Source organism: Podarcis erhardii (genome assembly GCF_964252035.2).
Source record: "Podarcis erhardii genome assembly, chromosome: 8".
NCBI classification, from domain to species: Eukaryota; Metazoa; Chordata; class Lepidosauria; order Squamata; family Lacertidae; genus Podarcis; species Podarcis erhardii.
Window position 1 is genome coordinate 13952895 of NC_138499.1, and position 17490 is coordinate 13970384.

Here is a 17490-nt window from a genome sequence, read left to right on the forward strand (position 1 = left end):
AAATGGAACCTACCCCCTTTCTCCTCTCCTCTCCCCCAAATCTGCTCTGTGGGCTTGAGGGAAGCCCCAGAGCAAATCTAAGCATGTGGGGTAGGGTGGGGGGAAGCAAAAATCCTTCTACTGATGGAATGCATCGGATACAAGCCATGGTGTTTTGAACCTCAAAGCAAAACCGTTTTGTAAAATACTGTACCACTAATAATGCCGTAGTTGTCGTCATCTTTGTAATGAAAGACAGGCCTTAAGAGTTACTTCCGACCTGCGTATCTTTCAGATCCAGGACTGGCAAAGCATGTATCAGTCCACACATATCCCAATACCAACATTTGCACCTGTGGATGAATCTGCTACCTTCATTGGCCGGCTCTGCCGAGAGATCCTGAGGATCACAGACCCAAAGTGAGCATTGTGTTGTCCAGGTTTCTGAAAGCCTGGCGTTTGCATAAACGTATTATGAAAAGTTCGGGCTGAACATTTACCCATCAGAGTTGTGGGGGAGGGGGGAGGACACATGGCAAAGATAAGGACTTAGGCATAGAAGTTTCATGGAAGTCTCTCCATCCCCTTTTCCTCTTGCAGAAGTGCCTGCTACATTGACCCCCTGAACACCTGGTACGATCTGCGAACGCACCAGGAAGTGTCCAACAGCCGCCTGTTTTCCGAAATCCAGGACAGCCTGGGCACCTTTGGCCTGAATGGTCTCGACAGGCTTCTCTGCTTCATGATTGTGAAAGAGCTGCAGGTAAACCAAGCGTAGGGTGCTCCAGGAGTTGAGCAAAAGCAGACGACTGCCTGGGGAGGTGGAATACCAACATCTTGGGGAGAGAACTGCCCTCTTGTCCTTTTGGATTTGCCCACATTTCCCTTGCCATGCTAGCTACTGTCAGCGAAAACAAGAAAAGGGCCTTCAGTCACCCTTTGATTGCTTACTATGATGTTGTTAGGTTGCTCATCACCTAGCATGGCAAGAACGCCTTGACAATTCTTACTTAATACTACCATTTAGCAATCCATTGTTTTATAAGCCATAGGTCCATGTTGGCTAATATTATCTCCCAGCACGTCATATATCTTGGGACAGGGATATCTCCCAGCGCTTTCTCAACCTGATTCTTCTAATTCAGTGCTTATAACAAAGGACACTACGTACCGTATTTTTCGCTCTATAGGACGCGCTTTTCCCCCTCCAAAAATTAAGGGGAAATGTGTGTGTGTCCTATAGAGCGAATACAGGCTACAAAGGATGTCCCCGAAGCCAGAACAGGGAGACGCAGCGCTCTGTCTCGCTGTTCTAGCTTGTGTTTGGCTGCACAAAGCCTCCGCAGGGCAGTGGGGTGCCTTCACCCCGTTGCCCTGCGGAGGCTACAAAGCCTGTCCCCAAAGCCTCAAGCCTTTGGAGTGCAGCAGGAACTCGCGCTGCGCTCCAAAGGCTTCAGGGATCTTTGAGGCTGGCGGTGGGGGGAAAGCAGCGCCTTCTGGAAGGCTCCTATAGAAGGGTCCCGTACTCTCAGAGACTTTGCGCCTGCCCATTAGGGGAAATAGGAAGCCTCAAACATATATATTTTTAGATGCCCTTTTTATGTTGAGATCCGTAGAGACACCATTGATCCTTTGCTGAAGAGGCTCGCCGATCTTTCAGACAAGTCTAAACTTAATTCTCTCCTCTTAGGCAAAGATCATAAGACAATCTGGCTGGTTGCCAGATTCTGCGCCCAGATTTGCAGGCACAGATCATCCTCTAGAATAAAATAGCTTAATAGGGAAATGCTGAAGTTGCCCTTGGGGGCGCCTCAGGGTCAATTTTTTATGATAGCCCAAATCTCAGTTGTACGGATGTATGTATATATCTCAATTTTAACTCATGAGCTATTGCTGCAATCTGCTCCGATTGTATATTTTATCTTTTATCTAACGCTGTTTTTATTGTGTTATGTTATGTGAGCTGGTCTTTGCCCGTCATAAATTATCTGTCTGAATCCCCTTCTAGCTAAGGACCTGGTGCCCAGAGTTGCAATGGTGGGAGAGGACGGATCATGCCCTCAAGCTATAGGCGCTTTCTGGAACATTGGTTTCATTTGCCCATGAAGTAGACCTAGGACCAGGGACGGCCTATCTTTCGTATAATGGCACCCAAAATTTGGTACCCTCAAAGGGATCTTCTCAGTTATGGATCTTCTCAATTTTGTTTTTTTTTTAAAATATATTTTATTAGGATTTTTAAACATAAATGCAAAGATAAAGAACAGTATAACATATATCATAACATACTTTCTTAACATCTTTGGACTCCCTCACACCTCCCGCTCCCATTAACATCGTTGTCAATTCTTGCCCACAATTTATCATCTTGTTTACACTCTTGTGTCAAATTCATTTAAATATAGTCTATTAATTCTCCAATAGGTTTATAATTTTTCCTCAAACTTACTTATCATCTTAATTCCATCTAGTTTAGTAGTGCACAATTATTTATGATCTAGCATCCTTTCTTAACATTCAACCAAATTACAGTGTTTTTTTAGATAAATCTTGAATTTCTTCCAATCTTCTTCGACCCTCTCCTCTCCCAGGTCTCGGATTCTGCCAGTCATCTCGGCTAGTTCCATATAGTCCATCAGTTGCATCTGCCACTCTTCCAGTGTGGGTAGATCTTGAGTTTTCCAGTTCTTAGCGATGAGTATCCTTGCTGCCGTTGTTGCATACATAAAGAATGTTCGGTCCTTCTTTAACACCTTCTGGCCGACAATGCCCAAAAGGAAGGCCTCTGGTTTCTTGGTGAAGGTATACTTAAATACATTTTTCAGCTCATTATATATCATTTCCCAGAAGGCCTTCACCCTAGGGCAGGTCCACCAGAGGTGAAAGAATGTTCCTTCATTTTCTTTACATTTCCAACATTTATTATCAGACAAATGGTATATCTTAGCAAGTTTAACTGGGGTCATGTACCATCTATATATCATTTTCATTACATTTTCCTTCAAAGCATTACATGCAGTGAAGTTCAACCCAGTGGTCCACAACCTTTCCCAGTCCTCAAACATGATATTATACACAATGTCCTGTGCCCACTTTATCATAGCTGATTTAACCATTTCATCTTGTGTGTTCCATTTTAACAGCAAGTTATACATTCTTGAAAGTACCTTAGTCTTTGGTTCTAACAATTCTGTTTCCAACTTCGATTTCTCCACCTGGAACCCTAGCTTTTTGTCGTTTTTAAAGACTTCTTTAATCTGAGCATAATGTAGCCAGTCTCGCACTTTATCCTTCATTTTCTCCAAACTCTGCAATTTCCAATTGTCTCCATCTTTTTCTAGTATTTCCCAATATTTTGGCCATTTGGCCTCCATATTGGGTCTTTTTCGGGCCTTAGCTTCCAGAGGTGAAAGCCACCTTGGAGTTTTGTTTTCCAATAAGTCTTTGTATTTTGTCCAGACATTAAACACTGCTTTCCTGACAATATGGTTCTTAAAGGCCTTATTGATCTTAACCTTGTCATACCATAAGTATGCATGCCAACCAAAAGCATTGTTAAAACCTTCCAGGTCCAATACATCAGTGTCTTCGAGGAGTAGCCAGTCTTTTAGCCAACAGAAAGCTGCGGCTTCATAATACAGCTTTAGGTCTGGCAGGGCAAAGCCCCCTCTTTCTTTCGCATCAGTTAATATCTTAAACTTAATTCTGGGCTTTTTGCCCTGCCAGACAAATTTAGAGATATCTCTCTGCCACTTCCGGAAGCACTCCGTCTTGTCCACAATCTGTAATGTTTGAAACAAAAACAACATTTTTGGCAATACATTCATCTTAATAGCAGCAATTCGGCCTAGCAAAGATAGCTTCAATTTTGTCCAACTGTCCAAGTCTCTCTTAATTTCAGACCAACATTTTTCATAGTTATCCTTAAATAGATTCAGATTTTTTGCTGTTATGTTTACCCCTAGGTATTTTACTTTTTTAACCACAGTTAGTTCTGTCTCTCTCTGAAACCGTTCTGACTCTATATCTGTCAATTTTTTTCCCAACACCTTAGTTTTCTGTTTATTTAATTTAAATCCCGCCACCCGACCAAAATCTTGAATCAGTTGTAATACTCTTTTTGTACTAGATTCTGGCTCCTGCAGAGTCAAAACTAGGTCATCTGCAAAGGCTTTAAGTTTGTATTGTTTCGCTCCGACCTGAATCCCTTCCACCAACCGGTCCCCTCTGATCATATTCAAGAGCACCTCCAGAACCGAAATAAATAACAAAGGGGAGATCGGGCAGCCTTGTCGTGTTCCTTTTTCAATTTTGAACTCTTCTGTAACCACATTGTTAACTATCAATTTAGCCTTTTGTTCTGAGTATATTGCATCAATCCCATTCTCAAAACCCCATCCCACTCCCATTTCTTTTAGATTTCCCTTCATAAATTTCCAAGAGATATTATCAAAGGCCTTCTCCGCATCTATGAAGATTAACACTGCTTTTGTGTTTATGTCTGTTTGCAAAAGTTCCAAGATGTCAATAATGTTCCTTGTATTAGCAAACATGTGTCTACCTGGGAGAAAGCCTGCCTGGTCTTTATGAATTACTTCATTTAGAACTCTTTTAAATCTACTTGCCAAAACATCTGCAAATATTTTGTAATCCACATTTAAAAGGGAGATGGGACGATAGTTCTTGAGTTGTGTCTTTTCAGTTTCCAATTTTGGTATCAATGTGATGAAAGCTTCCTTCCACGATTCCGGCGCCCTCTTCCCCTCCATAATTTCGTTGCTGACCTCCATCAGTGGTTGTATCAAATAGTCTTTTAATGTCTTATAATACTTGGAGGTCAGGCCATCTGGCCCTGGAGATTTGCCCAATTGCATGTTCTGAATGGCTTGTTCAATCTCTTGTCGTGTTATTTTGCTATTCAGGATTGATCTGTTTTCTTGTGACAATTTTGTTAGTCCATTTTTTTCCAAAAATTGTTTAATCTCAACCTCGTCTTGCGGCCCTTGAGTATATAATTTTTTGAAATATCTCTGGAAGCACTTTCTAATCTCCGCGGGGTTCTGAATGTTTCTTCCTTCAATTTCTAGATTTGTGACTGTGTTTAATTTTTGTCTCTTCTTCAACTGCCAAGCTAGCAGTTTCCCACATTTATTTGCCGATTCAAAAGTTTTTTGTTTCATTAATTTGATCTTCCACTCTATCTCCTGATTTATCAGTTTAGAATATTGTGCTTGGTGAAGTTTAATTTCTCTCAAAATCGGCTGTGATTTCGGATTTGATCTTAACTTCTCTAATTCTTTAATTTTCTCCAAAATCTTATCTTTCCTCTCATTTTGTGTCCTTTTCTTTACAGCATTCTGTTGTATCAAGAACCCCCTCATCACAGCTTTGCTTGCATCCCAGATAGTTCTTTTTTCCACCGTAGTGTTCATGTTTATCTCAAAATAATCCTTCAAGGCTTTTTGGGCCTTCTTAGTAATCTCCTGATCTCTAAACAAATTGTCATTCATCTTCCATCTAAAGGAACCGGTTGGTAGTAGTGTCATGTCCATCTTCAGTGCGTTATGGTCGGAGCAGGTCTTTGGGCAGATTTCCACCTTTCTGACCTTGGGTGCCAGACCTCTAGTTATCCATATTTGGTCGATTCTTGTCCAAGTCAGCTGGGCTTCAGAGAAAAATGTTCCTTCTCTTCCCAAGGGGTTCTTTGTTCTCCAAATGTCAATCCAATCCATATTGTCTGTCATTTCGAAAAAAGTCTTTGGTAGTCTGCCATCTTTTGTAACGTTTTGGCTTTGTGACTTATCCATGTTAGTTGATACGACCCCGTTCATATCTCCCATCATAATGATGTTGTTATAGTCCAGATAGTCCAGCATAATCTCATGCAACTTCTTGTAAAATTCCGATTTCCCCTCGTTTGGTGCATAGATTCCTAATATCAAAATCTTCTCTCCTTGATGTTGTATCTCAATTGCTAAAATTCTTCCATGTTCATCTTTAAATAAAAATTTAGGTGACAGGCTCTCTTTTGCATATATCACCACGCCTCTCTTCTTTACTCTGTCCGAGGATATGAATTCCTGACCAAGTCTTTTGTTTATTAGCACTTTTCTGTGGAGCCTAGTCACATGTGTTTCTTGTAAGCAAATAATGTCCAATTGTTCCTTTTTTAATATATGAAAAATTTTCCTCCTTTTTTCCGGGATGTTACAGCCATTTATATTCCAACTCAAAAGTTGCAGAGACATCCTGAATGAATCTGGTTATTTTTCTGGGGGTGGTACCTTATTCGCTGGATCTTCAGGGTCCAAGGGTGCAGGTACCCCTGGTGCTTCAGGCCCAGAAGGTAGTTCAATTCCTTTTTGAAGGTCCTCTCCGTATGAATTCAGAAATTTATCTCTGTCTTCCAATGTTCTAATTTTAACCTTCTTCCCTCTAAAAGTAAAAGATAATCCTTGGGGAAATTCCCACCTGAAGATAATTGAGTTGCTCCTCAACAGTCTAACCAGTTCCAAATAGTCGGATCTAAGGTCAAGCAGTTGTTTAGGAATATCCTTGTAAAGTTCAATTCTTTTGTCCGAAATGTCCAGTGACTTTCCGTAGTGTAGGCCCAAAATCTTGTCCCTTTCCTCCTTTGATCTCAATATTATCAAACAGTCTCTGGGCTTCTCTTTCTTTATAAATCTTCCAAGCCTAAAAGCTGATACAATTTTAAAGTCCTTTTCCTCTAATTTCCAAAACTTGGAAAATTCTTTAGTCAAAAACTCAGCTAAGTTGCCTTCTTCCACTTCTGGTACGGACCTTATCCTTAAGTTACTCTCCCTGTTTCGCAGTTCTAACATAGAAAGATAGATCTGATGTTCACCTACTTGTTTGCTGAGTGGTCTTACCTCTTGTTCTAACTTTCCAAGTCTTTGGCTGGTGTCCTCAGCCAATTTCCGATTTTCACCTGTAGCCTCCGTCAGTTCTCCTATTGCCAGTACATTCTGTGCAACTTGTCCAGTTAATCTATTTAAACATTCTGTATTTTGATCGATTTTGGCAGTTTGCTCATCAGCTTTTTTATCCAATGATTCCACTTTTTTATCCAAAGATTCCAATTTTTCATAAATTTTCTCTAAAATAGAAGCAGTTGCTCCTGAGGCCATATCTTCCAGTCAATTTTGTGCCCCCTCGGCTCAGCGCCCTGTGTGAGAGAACCGCCTGCAGCGCCCTAAATCCAGCGCTGCTAGGAGAATAGGTCACTATTATCTCCATTTTGCAGAGTGAAGGACCGAGGCTTCAGTTTTCTGGGGCCTCTGCTCTGAGAAACGGAAGGCAGAACTTGTTTGCGTCTTTGCAACTTATTATTACTATTTAAATTTGCGACTGGTGTTAATATGAATTGCTTTCTCATGCATACGCTTGAGTGGCGGACTTGCTCCGAAGGAGATCGCCAGCCGTGGCCATAAATGTTCTTTTTGCTTTGCTTTAGAATTTCCTCAGCATGTTTCAGAAGACGGTGCTACGTGACAAAGGTGTACACGACGCCTTGAAATCTCTCACAAACGCTGTCAACCCTTTGAAGGGAATTGTGGGTAAGAATCCTTTCCAGCAGAGTTCCAGCCTAGAAAACAGATTCTCAAACGATGAATCGCTTGAGAAGTTTTCAGGAGCTTTGTGGGTGGGCTTCCGTTCTTCTGCAAGGGGGTGACAAAAATGATCAGGGTCTCAGCTTCAGGCTTCTTTGCCCCACAGACCACTGGGAAACTGCGGAGGCTCCTGCTGGTCTGCTAAATATTTTTTCTTCCTGTTGCAGCCATTGCAATGAGCTGCGCTAGATGCCGCGTGATTTTCAACCGTATCTTTATTTCTTTCGCTTCTTATATATTACATTTTATTGAATGTTGTGGAGCTCAAACTGCAATAGAATAAAATGCAATACATGCAAAAGGAAAGGAAAGGAAAAATGCAACAAAAGTACTGCTAAAAGCCAGTGTGGATATTTAATGCAAACTCTACAGACCACCTGAATGAAGTTTGCGGGCCACAATTTAGGAACCACTGCATTAAGGAGTTGGAAGATAAAACTGCAGGGGATGGTATCCTATCTATATACAGTGTTACCTTGGTTTACGAACTTAATCCATTCCGGAAGTCCGTTCTTAAACCAAAGCGTTCTTAAACCAAGGTGAGCTTTCCTATACAAAATAATGAAAAATGTATTAATCCATTCCAGACAATGTAAAACAACCCCTAAAACAGCAATTTAACATGGATCTTACTATCTTAACAAGACCATTGATCCATAAAATGAAAACAATAATCAATGTTCTGTACTATAAGATAAATAAGACAGTATTGTAAATGATAAAAATTAAAATATGTTTTTTCTTACCTGCACTGATAGTCATAAAACAAAAAACAAGCCCTCCTGATGTTTTTGAAACTACAATTCCCATCATCCCTGACCACTGGTCCTGTTAGCTAGGGATGATGGGAGTTGTAGTCCCAAAACATCTGGAGGGCCGAGTTTGCCTATGCCTGGCTTAAAATAAAATGGGGAGGGGATGCAAACGAGCCGTGCAAGGGCAGAAGCGGGAGGGAAAAGGCTTAATTACTATGCGGGGGGCTCAAATTTGCTGCGCAACAGTGAAAACAGAAGCACGTTCGGCTTCCGGGGCAAAGTTTGAAAACCCGAACACCTACTTCCGGGTTTGCAGCGTTCAGGTTCCGAGTTGTTCGTGAACCAGGTTGTTCGTAAACCGAGGTACCACTGTATGTATTTATCTTGCTGTTAATCACCTTTTGACATGATGAGAGATGCACAAAGGGCAGAGGACTAAGCGTCACAGTTTTCCAGGCTACAGATACCGTGGTCCGTGTGATTCCATGTAAACACAATTTGCAATGCCAACCCTTGAGGTGGATTCTGAGCAGCATGGAACCTGTAAAAAGGTAAAGGGACCGCTGATCATTAGGTCCAGTCGTGGCCGACTCTGGGGTTGCGGCACTCATCTTGCTTTATTGGCCGAGGGAGCTGGCGTACAGCTTCCGGGTCATGTGGCCAGCATGACTAAGCCGCTTCTGGCGAACCAGAGCAGCGCACGGAAACGCCGTTTACCTTCCTGCCAGAGCAGTACCTATTTATCTACTTGCACTTTGACGTGCTTTCGAACTGCTAGGTTGGCAGGAGCAGGGACCGAGCAACGGGAGCTCACCCCGTCGCGGGGATTTGAACCGCCAACCTTCTGATCAGCAAGTTTTAGGCTCTGTGGTTTAACCCACAGCGCCACCCGCGTCCCTATGGAACCTGTACGCAGCCTAATAAAAACACGGAGGACTCCAATGATAGGACTTTGTGTTTTTCCCCTCCCTGTTTTGCAGCCAATTGTGTCAAGGTGTATTCCACAGCAGTCACCAAAACGCAGAGGATATGGTCTCCCTATCTTGATGCAATTATGAAGGTACTTTTGTAATAATGTTCATTACACGTGGGGTAAGGCCACGATGTTCTCCCTGTCTAACCGCTCTACTTATTCTCTCAGAATTTGGCAGCCGTCGCCCAAGCTCTTTAAAGTCTTCCCCACCCCCGCCTTCTCCTAATCTAAAGGATTATTTCTAATTGCATGAGTTGATTGGTTTGTTTGTTGCAAAAACTTAAGCAGCCGTGAATGTCTCTAGCTACAGGACCCTTGGTTGTTGTGCTTGGGTCCTGTCTGCAGACTGTCTGCACCTGGTTGGCCTCTGTGCAAGCAGGATGCTATGTTAGATGAGCCTTTGGCCTCATCCAGCAGCCCTGCTCTTGTTTGGCTGCGATGCTGTTGCAGAAGACCAAAATGGGGCTTGCTGGAAAGGCTGCAGGGAGAGAGGCTCATATACCACTGGTCCTGAGAGACCTGCATTGGCTCCCAGTACCTTTCCGAGCACAATTCAAAGTGTTGGTGCTGACCTTTAAAGCCCTAAACGGCCTCGGTCCAGTATACCTGGAGGAGCATCTCCACCCCCATCATGTAGTGATCAGATGGGATTGCTATGAGGAATTATCACAAATATAGAGTAAGCCATCTGTGTCAGCAATGAAAGCATTGCGTTGACTGGGTTTAACCTATTTTGATATGATGTTTGATCAATCCACGCCTCTGCATCCCGGTTCCATTTCTCTTGCTTGACAAGTCACGTACACAGCCAGGTGCCAGGTGCTGCATCATGCATCCTGGGCTGTGAAAGAGAATGGGCAGCTTCTTTGAAGTAGTCTTTCCGATGTGTTAATCTCAGGATGTCAATCTTAGGGCCTGGAAATAGTTTCACAGGAAGGTGATAAAGATGCCTATCTCCTTGCCACTCTTCTTATGTATATTGCTTGTTTATTATCTCCGGAGTTGCTGGATGCACTCCTTTATAGTTCTGTTTTGTTTACCCCAGAAAATATGCGTGCTTAATTAGTTTTGGTAGTTTAACTTTGTCCCCATGTGGGGTTTGTTGATATGCTCAGAAGAAATCTGATTGGTTCTTACAAACACTCTGTAAAAGTTCTTTTGTGAATAAAACGACCTGGGCCGAGGGGACAGACACAGATTATTATATGCACCCTTCCCAGAGTCTTGCTGGTTCAAGCCTCTGTGTATTCTGTGTATTCTTATTAATCAGAGTTCAATCCTTCCTTTACTTTGAGAACGCCTCACCATCTCTGGCGGTTCCCTCACTGTGAGAAGTGAGGTTACAGGGAACCAGGCAGAGGGCCTTCTCGGTAGTGGCACCCGCCCTGTGGCAATAAGCAGCTATCTTACTTTTAAATGACATCTGAAGGCAGCCCTGTTTAGGGAAGCTTTTAATGTTTAATGCTGTACTGTGTTTTTAATATTCGGTTGGGAGCAGCCCAAAGTGGCTGGGGAAACCCAGCCAGATGGGCGGGGTATAAATAATAAATTATTATTATTATATTATTATCTTCATGCATGGTGGAGTTGCACGTAGCTATGCTCCTTTTGGGAAAAGGTGTTCCACATTACTTCCAAAATTACGCATCTGTTTCTTCTATCCAATTCAGCTCTTGTTATCATTAGAATCAAATCTAAACAATAACCTTAAACACAGAGACTTAGTGTTTTTTCTGTTATCAGCAGCCTGATTAGCAATACTGGAAACAATCTGTAGTAATCCCCACTGGAATCTGGCCAGGTAATATTTGGAATGTGGCTGTCGGAATGCCTTACTCACCATAGAAGGGTAATTAAAGGCACTTCAAAGGCTTGGTTTCAAATCTTTACAAATGAGACACAAGATATTTTTATTCCACCCATGACACAAGAATCTGTGGAGAGGGTATTTGAATTGACGGTGCATAAATAAATGTATTGCTTCTGTACTGTGTACTGCATAAGAAACTTGCTAAAAATATACCCCTAGACAAGTTACTGTAGTTTGATGTTGTCCTTGTATTTACATGAAAACTGCTTTATTTGTGGGGCATAGGAATTCATCCATTATTTTTTTTCAAAATATAGTCTGGCCCCCCCACAAAGTCCGAGGGACAGTGGACCGGCCCCCTGCTGAAAACAATTGCTGACCCCTGATAACCTCACCCCTTTTAACTGGTGCTTGGTAAACCCTACTTTGGAAAGACAAGATGTTTGCTGCAATGAAGTTTGTTTTTCACTTCTTCCTTGTGATGAGCTCCTTTAGTTCTTTCTTTCATTCTTTCCCTCCTTCCCCAGGTTGGCCAGATGCAGATTCTGAGACGGCAGATCGCCAACGAACTTAACTATTCCTGCAGATTCGACTCCAAGCATTTAGCAGCTGCATTGGAGAACCTTAATGAGTAAGAATCAAAGCTCCTTGAGGATCACTGGCTGGTGTCGCCAGGATGATAATGGCCAGTTCTATTTTACAGGCAAAAATGGTTGCATTTTGGGATGGAACAAGGGCTGGGGGGGGGGGTGGACCAGGTCATAGTTTCATAGGAGACCAAAAGCCCATTGGAGATTTCTTTGCATCCCACGTCCTGTGAATCGGGGAAAGGGTGTCAGCCCAAGATATTCTGGGTGAGATGCAATCCCCACCCAATTTTTTGTAGCCAGAACCTTTTGCAAGGTCTATATTCAGTATCATTGAAAAGACTCTTACTTGTTTTGAAGATTTATACTCCACCTTTCAGTCCAACGGCATCTCAAGACAGCTTACGTTGAGGGGAGGATGGAATAAGGCTAATATTAAAAACAAGAGTTTTTAAAGTGCTAGTTCTAGCTGGGTGGGGTGGGGGAAAGGCTAATTTGAGGCAGCAAAATATCTTGGGTTGCTCACTCTTTCCCCATATAAAATTTGGTTAAAATCCATTGAGGAACAAAAAATACCGTATTTTTCGCTCTATTGGGCGCACTTTTTCCCCTCCAAAAATTAAGGGGAAATGTGTGTACGTCCTATGGAGCGAATGCAGGCTCCTTGGCTTCAGCCATAGCAACGCGAAGCCTCCAAAGCGCAGAGGGAGCACTCCGGAGGCTACGCGTTGCTTTCGTTGAAGCCTGGAGAGCGAGAGGGGTCGGTGCGCACCAACCCCTCTCCCTCTCCAGGCTTCAGGGATAGCCGCCTTCAGCGAAGTGGGAGGAGAAATGGAAGGGGCTCCGTTTCTCCTGCCGCTTCGCTGAAGGGGCACTGAGCAGAGAGGGGGAGAATTTTTTCCCTTGATCTCCCCCTCTAAAACAAGGTGCGTCCTACGGTCGGGTGAATCCTATAGAGCGAAAAATACGGTACTCTAAACCGTAAGGCTGAGGATTGTGGGAAAGGCGTCCCTATTGAACATTCTGATTCAGAGGTTCCCATTTTTAATCGCAAACCGGAAAAAAGTCTTCTTCACAAACATGGTTAAAAATGACCAAAAAAGAAGGCCTCACCTGTTTATGGAAAGTAATTTGAAGTTTCACGTGTTTGGCATAACTGCTTCTCTGCCTGTTCTTGGGTGGGTGGGTGTTCAAAATAGCATTTGTGTTGTCGGTGAAACCCTCTCCTTGGCTGACTCTTGTTTCCCTGCTGCCTTGCCTCCCCCACCCAAGCTGGTGAGACTTTAGGAGGCTTTGTTTACACATTTTCAAGCAGTGAGGACTGGAAACTTGAGTTTTTGAGACGATGGGTACTATGCTTGTGGGTGCTGCGATCTCGCCTCCACAGCTCGCCTTTGTGAGTGACAGTTACTGAGACCGGGTCTCTCTTCCTGTTGCCCTTCTAGAGCAATCCTGGCTGACATAGAGGCCCATTACCAGGATCCCTCATTGCCTTACCCTAAAGAAGACAACACTCTTCTGTATGACATCACAGCCTACCTGGAGGCAGCCGGCATTCACACCCCGCTAAACAAGGTGATGTGGTTTTCCTTTCATGAGAGAATCATTCCCTCTCTCGTCCAGCATTCCGAGTGTGGGTCTCATTGTTTATGTAGTCTAAATGGAACTTTTTTTAACAAATAAATGATAAACTTTATTAATTTAAATTACACACAAAGAATTTACAATCTCATACTACAAAAAGAAAATTTAAAAAAAATTAAGAAAAAAGAAAATACAGAAAAAAGAAAGAAGAAAAAACAGATTTATGTGCATAAAAAAATACTTAATCTTCCTAATTAATACTTAAATAAACACTTAAATAAAAAAGACTTCTGTCAAAACGTGTCTTCCAATCATTGTACTGTATATACTGTCGTTTTTTTCGCACAGTTTTGTATTCTTTAATATTGTCCCCGTCTACTCCACAAACGGTATTTGTTGTGTTTACAAGTATCACTCAAGTTCTGCTAATGTGGTGTGGTTGGTACAATATGATCTTATATAATCCTTAAATATTCTCCATTCTCCAAATATTTTCTGGTTCAATACTCCTCTAACTCTTCCCGTCAGTTTTGCTAGTTGTAAATATTCTAACATGAGTATGGAGCTTAACATGAAATGGAACTTAACATGCCTGGCGTTTAGAATGTGAGTGTTGTTAACTGTTAGTTGTAGTGCAGTAAATATATATATATATATATATATATATATATTTGAACTTTGTGAGTTTATGGCCGCATACGTAGCATGCAGTTAGAGCACTGTGATACCACTTCAAAGAGTCGCGGCTTCTTTAAACTGTAGGGTCGGTAATACAAAAATCCTAATAAAATAGATAATATTAATGTCTTCCCCTTCCTCCCATCTTTTTTTTATTTCCTTTCTAGATCTACATAACTACAAAACGATTGCCGTATTTTCCCATCGTGAACTTTCTGTTTCTGATTTCCCAGTTGCCAAAACTTCAGTACAGTAAAAACTTAGGTATAGTATAACTCTTTTTCCCCTCTGCTCACCCCCTTGTCTTTTCGTGAACTGTAAGCGTGGACAACTCACAAAGAGCTTTCATTTTAACTTCGGCAAGCTTGCAAGTATAACAGAATTTTCTTTGTTGTTCATTATGTCCACCTGTAAATAAACCTGCTTGCTTTGACCTGCGTAATTTTCTGCTTAGGACACCATTGGAAAGATTGCGAAGGCCTCCGAACGATTGCTTTGCAGCTTTAATTGATCCGCATTTTTAAAAGATACACTTACTGATTTACTTTAGGGCACCCTTATTAAAAAAAAGGAAGGGGGGAAAGCCAGGAATCTGGCTCTTATTGACTTAGGCCATTGGAGCATCTAGATCTGTTTTGCTTACACTTTTTGACAGAGGCTTTCAGGAATAAATCTTTCTCACACACAAACACACACTCTCAAAAATAATAATAATGATTTGCTTCTTGTATCCCACACATCTGACTGGGTTGGTCCAGCTACTCTGGGTGGCCCCCAACAGAATATATAAAAACGCAGTGGAACGTTGCATATTGAAAACATCCCTATACAGTCATACCTCGGCTTGAAGTTGCTTCAGGGTGAGCGTTTTCAGGTTGCGCTCCGTGGCGACCCGGAAGTAACGGAATGTGTTACTTCTGGGTTTTGCCACTCGCGCGTATGCAGACGGTCAAAATGATGTCATGTGCAGAAGCAGCGAATTGCGACCCACGCATGCGCAGACACAGGTTGCGTTCGCTTCACGATGTGAACGGGGCTCCGGAACGGATCCCGTTCATATCCAGAGGGACTACTATAATAATAATAATAATAATAATAATAATAATAATAATAATAATAATAATTTATTATTTATACCCCGCCCATCTGGCTGGGCCTCCCCAGCCATTCTGGGCGGCTTCCATAAAAACCAAAAATACAGTAAAATCACACGTTAAAAACTTCCCTGAACAGGGCTGCCTTAAGATGTCTTCTGAATGTCAGGTAGTTGTTTATCGCTTTGACATCTGCTGGAAGGGCGTTCCACAGGGCGGGTGCCACTACCGAGAAGGCCCTCTGCCTGGTTCCCTGTAGCTTTGCTTCTCACAATGAGGGAACCGCCAGAAGTCCCTCGGCGCTGGACCTCAGCGTCCGGGCAGAATGATGGGGGTGGAGACGCTCCTTCAGGTATACTGGACCGAGGCCGTTTAGGGCTTTAAAGGTCAGCACCAACACTTTGAATTGTGCTCGGAAACGTACTGGGAGCCAATGTAGGTCTTTCAAGACCGGTGTTATATGGTCTCGGCGGCTGCCCCCAGTTCACCAGTCTAGCTGCCGCATTCTGGATTAGTTGTAGTTTCCGAGTCACCTTCAAAGGTAGCCCCACGTAGAGTGCATTGCAGTAGTCCAAGCGGGAGATAACCAGAGCATGCACCACTCTGACGAGACAGTCTGCAGGCAGATAGGGTCTCAGCCTACGTACCAGATGGAGCTGGTAAACAGCTGCCCTGGACACAGATTTGACCTGTGCCTCCATGGACAGCTGTGAGTCCAAAATGACTCCCAGGCTGTGCACCTGGTCCTTCAGGGGCACAATTACCCCATTCAGGACCAGGGTACAGGGTTGCCTTCAGGTGTCTTCTAAAAGTCAGGTAGTTGTTTATCTCTTTGACATCTGATAGGAGGGTGTGCCACAGGGCTGGTGCCACTACCGAAAAGGCCCTCTGCCTGGTTCCCTATAACTTCACTTCTCATAGTGAGGGAACTGCCAGAAGGCCCTCGGAGATGGACCTTAATGTCCGGGCTGGATGATGGGGGTGGAAACGCTCCTTCATGTATCCCGGGCCTAGGGCTTTCTTCAGCAGTCCTGGCCGACCTAGAGACCCAACACTTTGAATTGATGCTACTGACCGAACCTTCTGCTCTATGCTCACGCTGCTGTCCTTTCCCACAAAAGCTACTTTCCTGCTATGAAGTAAGTGCCCTGCATTTCCATGCTGACTGTGCAAGATGGGAATTCCCATCCATTGGGGAAGATCCATTGGCATCTCTTAGAACTTTTAAATTAGTTTAAAAACAGAAGAGCAAGCTCCCTATGGAGCAGATTGGTGGAGGCGGGCCAGCCCTCTGCGCTTCCATGTTGGATATGGGGAAATGAGCTTTCCTTCCCATTTCCCAAAGGCAGAGTATTGGAGCAATCCATTGTTCCTCCGCCAGCCCACTCGCCTGCATGGATTCCATCATCGCCTACGGTGACCAAGTGTGCTCTGAAATACAAGGCTGCTTATAAGGCCAGCATTGCACTTCAGTAGCAGAACCTGAAAAGCGTCAAAGGAGAGCATGCTTAACCCTGCTCCCACATCCTGCTCGTTTTATCTTCTTGTAGCTCAGAACATTGGGAGGGCACCTGATTTTGGGGCATAGCTGTCAACCGTCCCATATTTGGCGGGAAAGTCCCTTATCCCAGCGCCGTGTCCCGCTGCTGTCCCTTATTGATGATGTCCCTTAAATTTCCCGGGTTTCAAAGGAAGCAGCTCCTCTCCCTCCCTCCCTGCCGGCCAGGGAGGAGGGAGGCTCCAACTGTGTTGCTTGGCTGCGTTGCTCACCCAATAAGGAGTCTAAGAACGACTGGGGGGTGGAGCTTGCATGCCTTGTGCCGATCAAATTGGCCGTGTTGCCTGGGGACTCACCTTTGCTCAGCGCTTCCCAGCAGAGAGGTGACAGTGGTTTTCCTTGCTGCATCCCCTTTGCTGGGTTGCTGCGCAGTGGGAACCACCGCTTGAGGCTTCATTTAGCTGCTGGCTGGGCTTTCTGCCTCTGGCTCAGAGGGGCTCAGAAGTTGAACCTACCTGTGCTCTGAAAATCCCTTATTTTGGCTGCTGATCCCTTATTTTCGAGGCTGCTGGTCCCTTATTTTCAAATCTGTAAGTTGACAGCTACGTTGTTTTTTGGGGGGTGCACTGCAAGAAGTGATCCTCTTTCGGATCTCTTCTTAAAAATTCTCTTGCCTGCCGTCAAATCTTAATTGGGCTGTTTGGATCTATAGCTGCCATCAGACCCAGCCGTCAGGGCAGTTGTGGTCTGTACTGGGCAGTTCACTGATGGGGGGGGAGCAACAGAAGGCACTTTGCTGTGGCTGGTTGCCCCTGCCAGTAGCGTACCGCTATCTGCCCTGCTAGATAGTTTTCCTTTTCAAGATGACCAGAGGATGCAAATGGTTCGACGTAGGTGCTAT

At 43.6% G+C, this 17490-nt stretch overlaps 1 protein-coding gene across 1 annotated transcript in view; it reads left to right on the top strand.

Moving 5' to 3' along the window:
• WASHC5 (WASH complex subunit 5) overlaps nt 1-17490 on the top strand; it is a 51861-nt gene that overhangs the window by 30301 nt on the left and 4070 nt on the right. The window contains exons 20-26 of the mRNA XM_081874022.1: nt 275-399; nt 580-742; nt 7454-7556; nt 9346-9425; nt 11676-11779; nt 13181-13310; nt 14165-14261. Coding sequence (XP_081730148.1) covers nt 275-399; nt 580-742; nt 7454-7556; nt 9346-9425; nt 11676-11779; nt 13181-13310; nt 14165-14261 — 802 coding nt within the window. The remainder of the gene's footprint in view (nt 1-274; nt 400-579; nt 743-7453; nt 7557-9345; nt 9426-11675; nt 11780-13180; nt 13311-14164; nt 14262-17490) is intronic.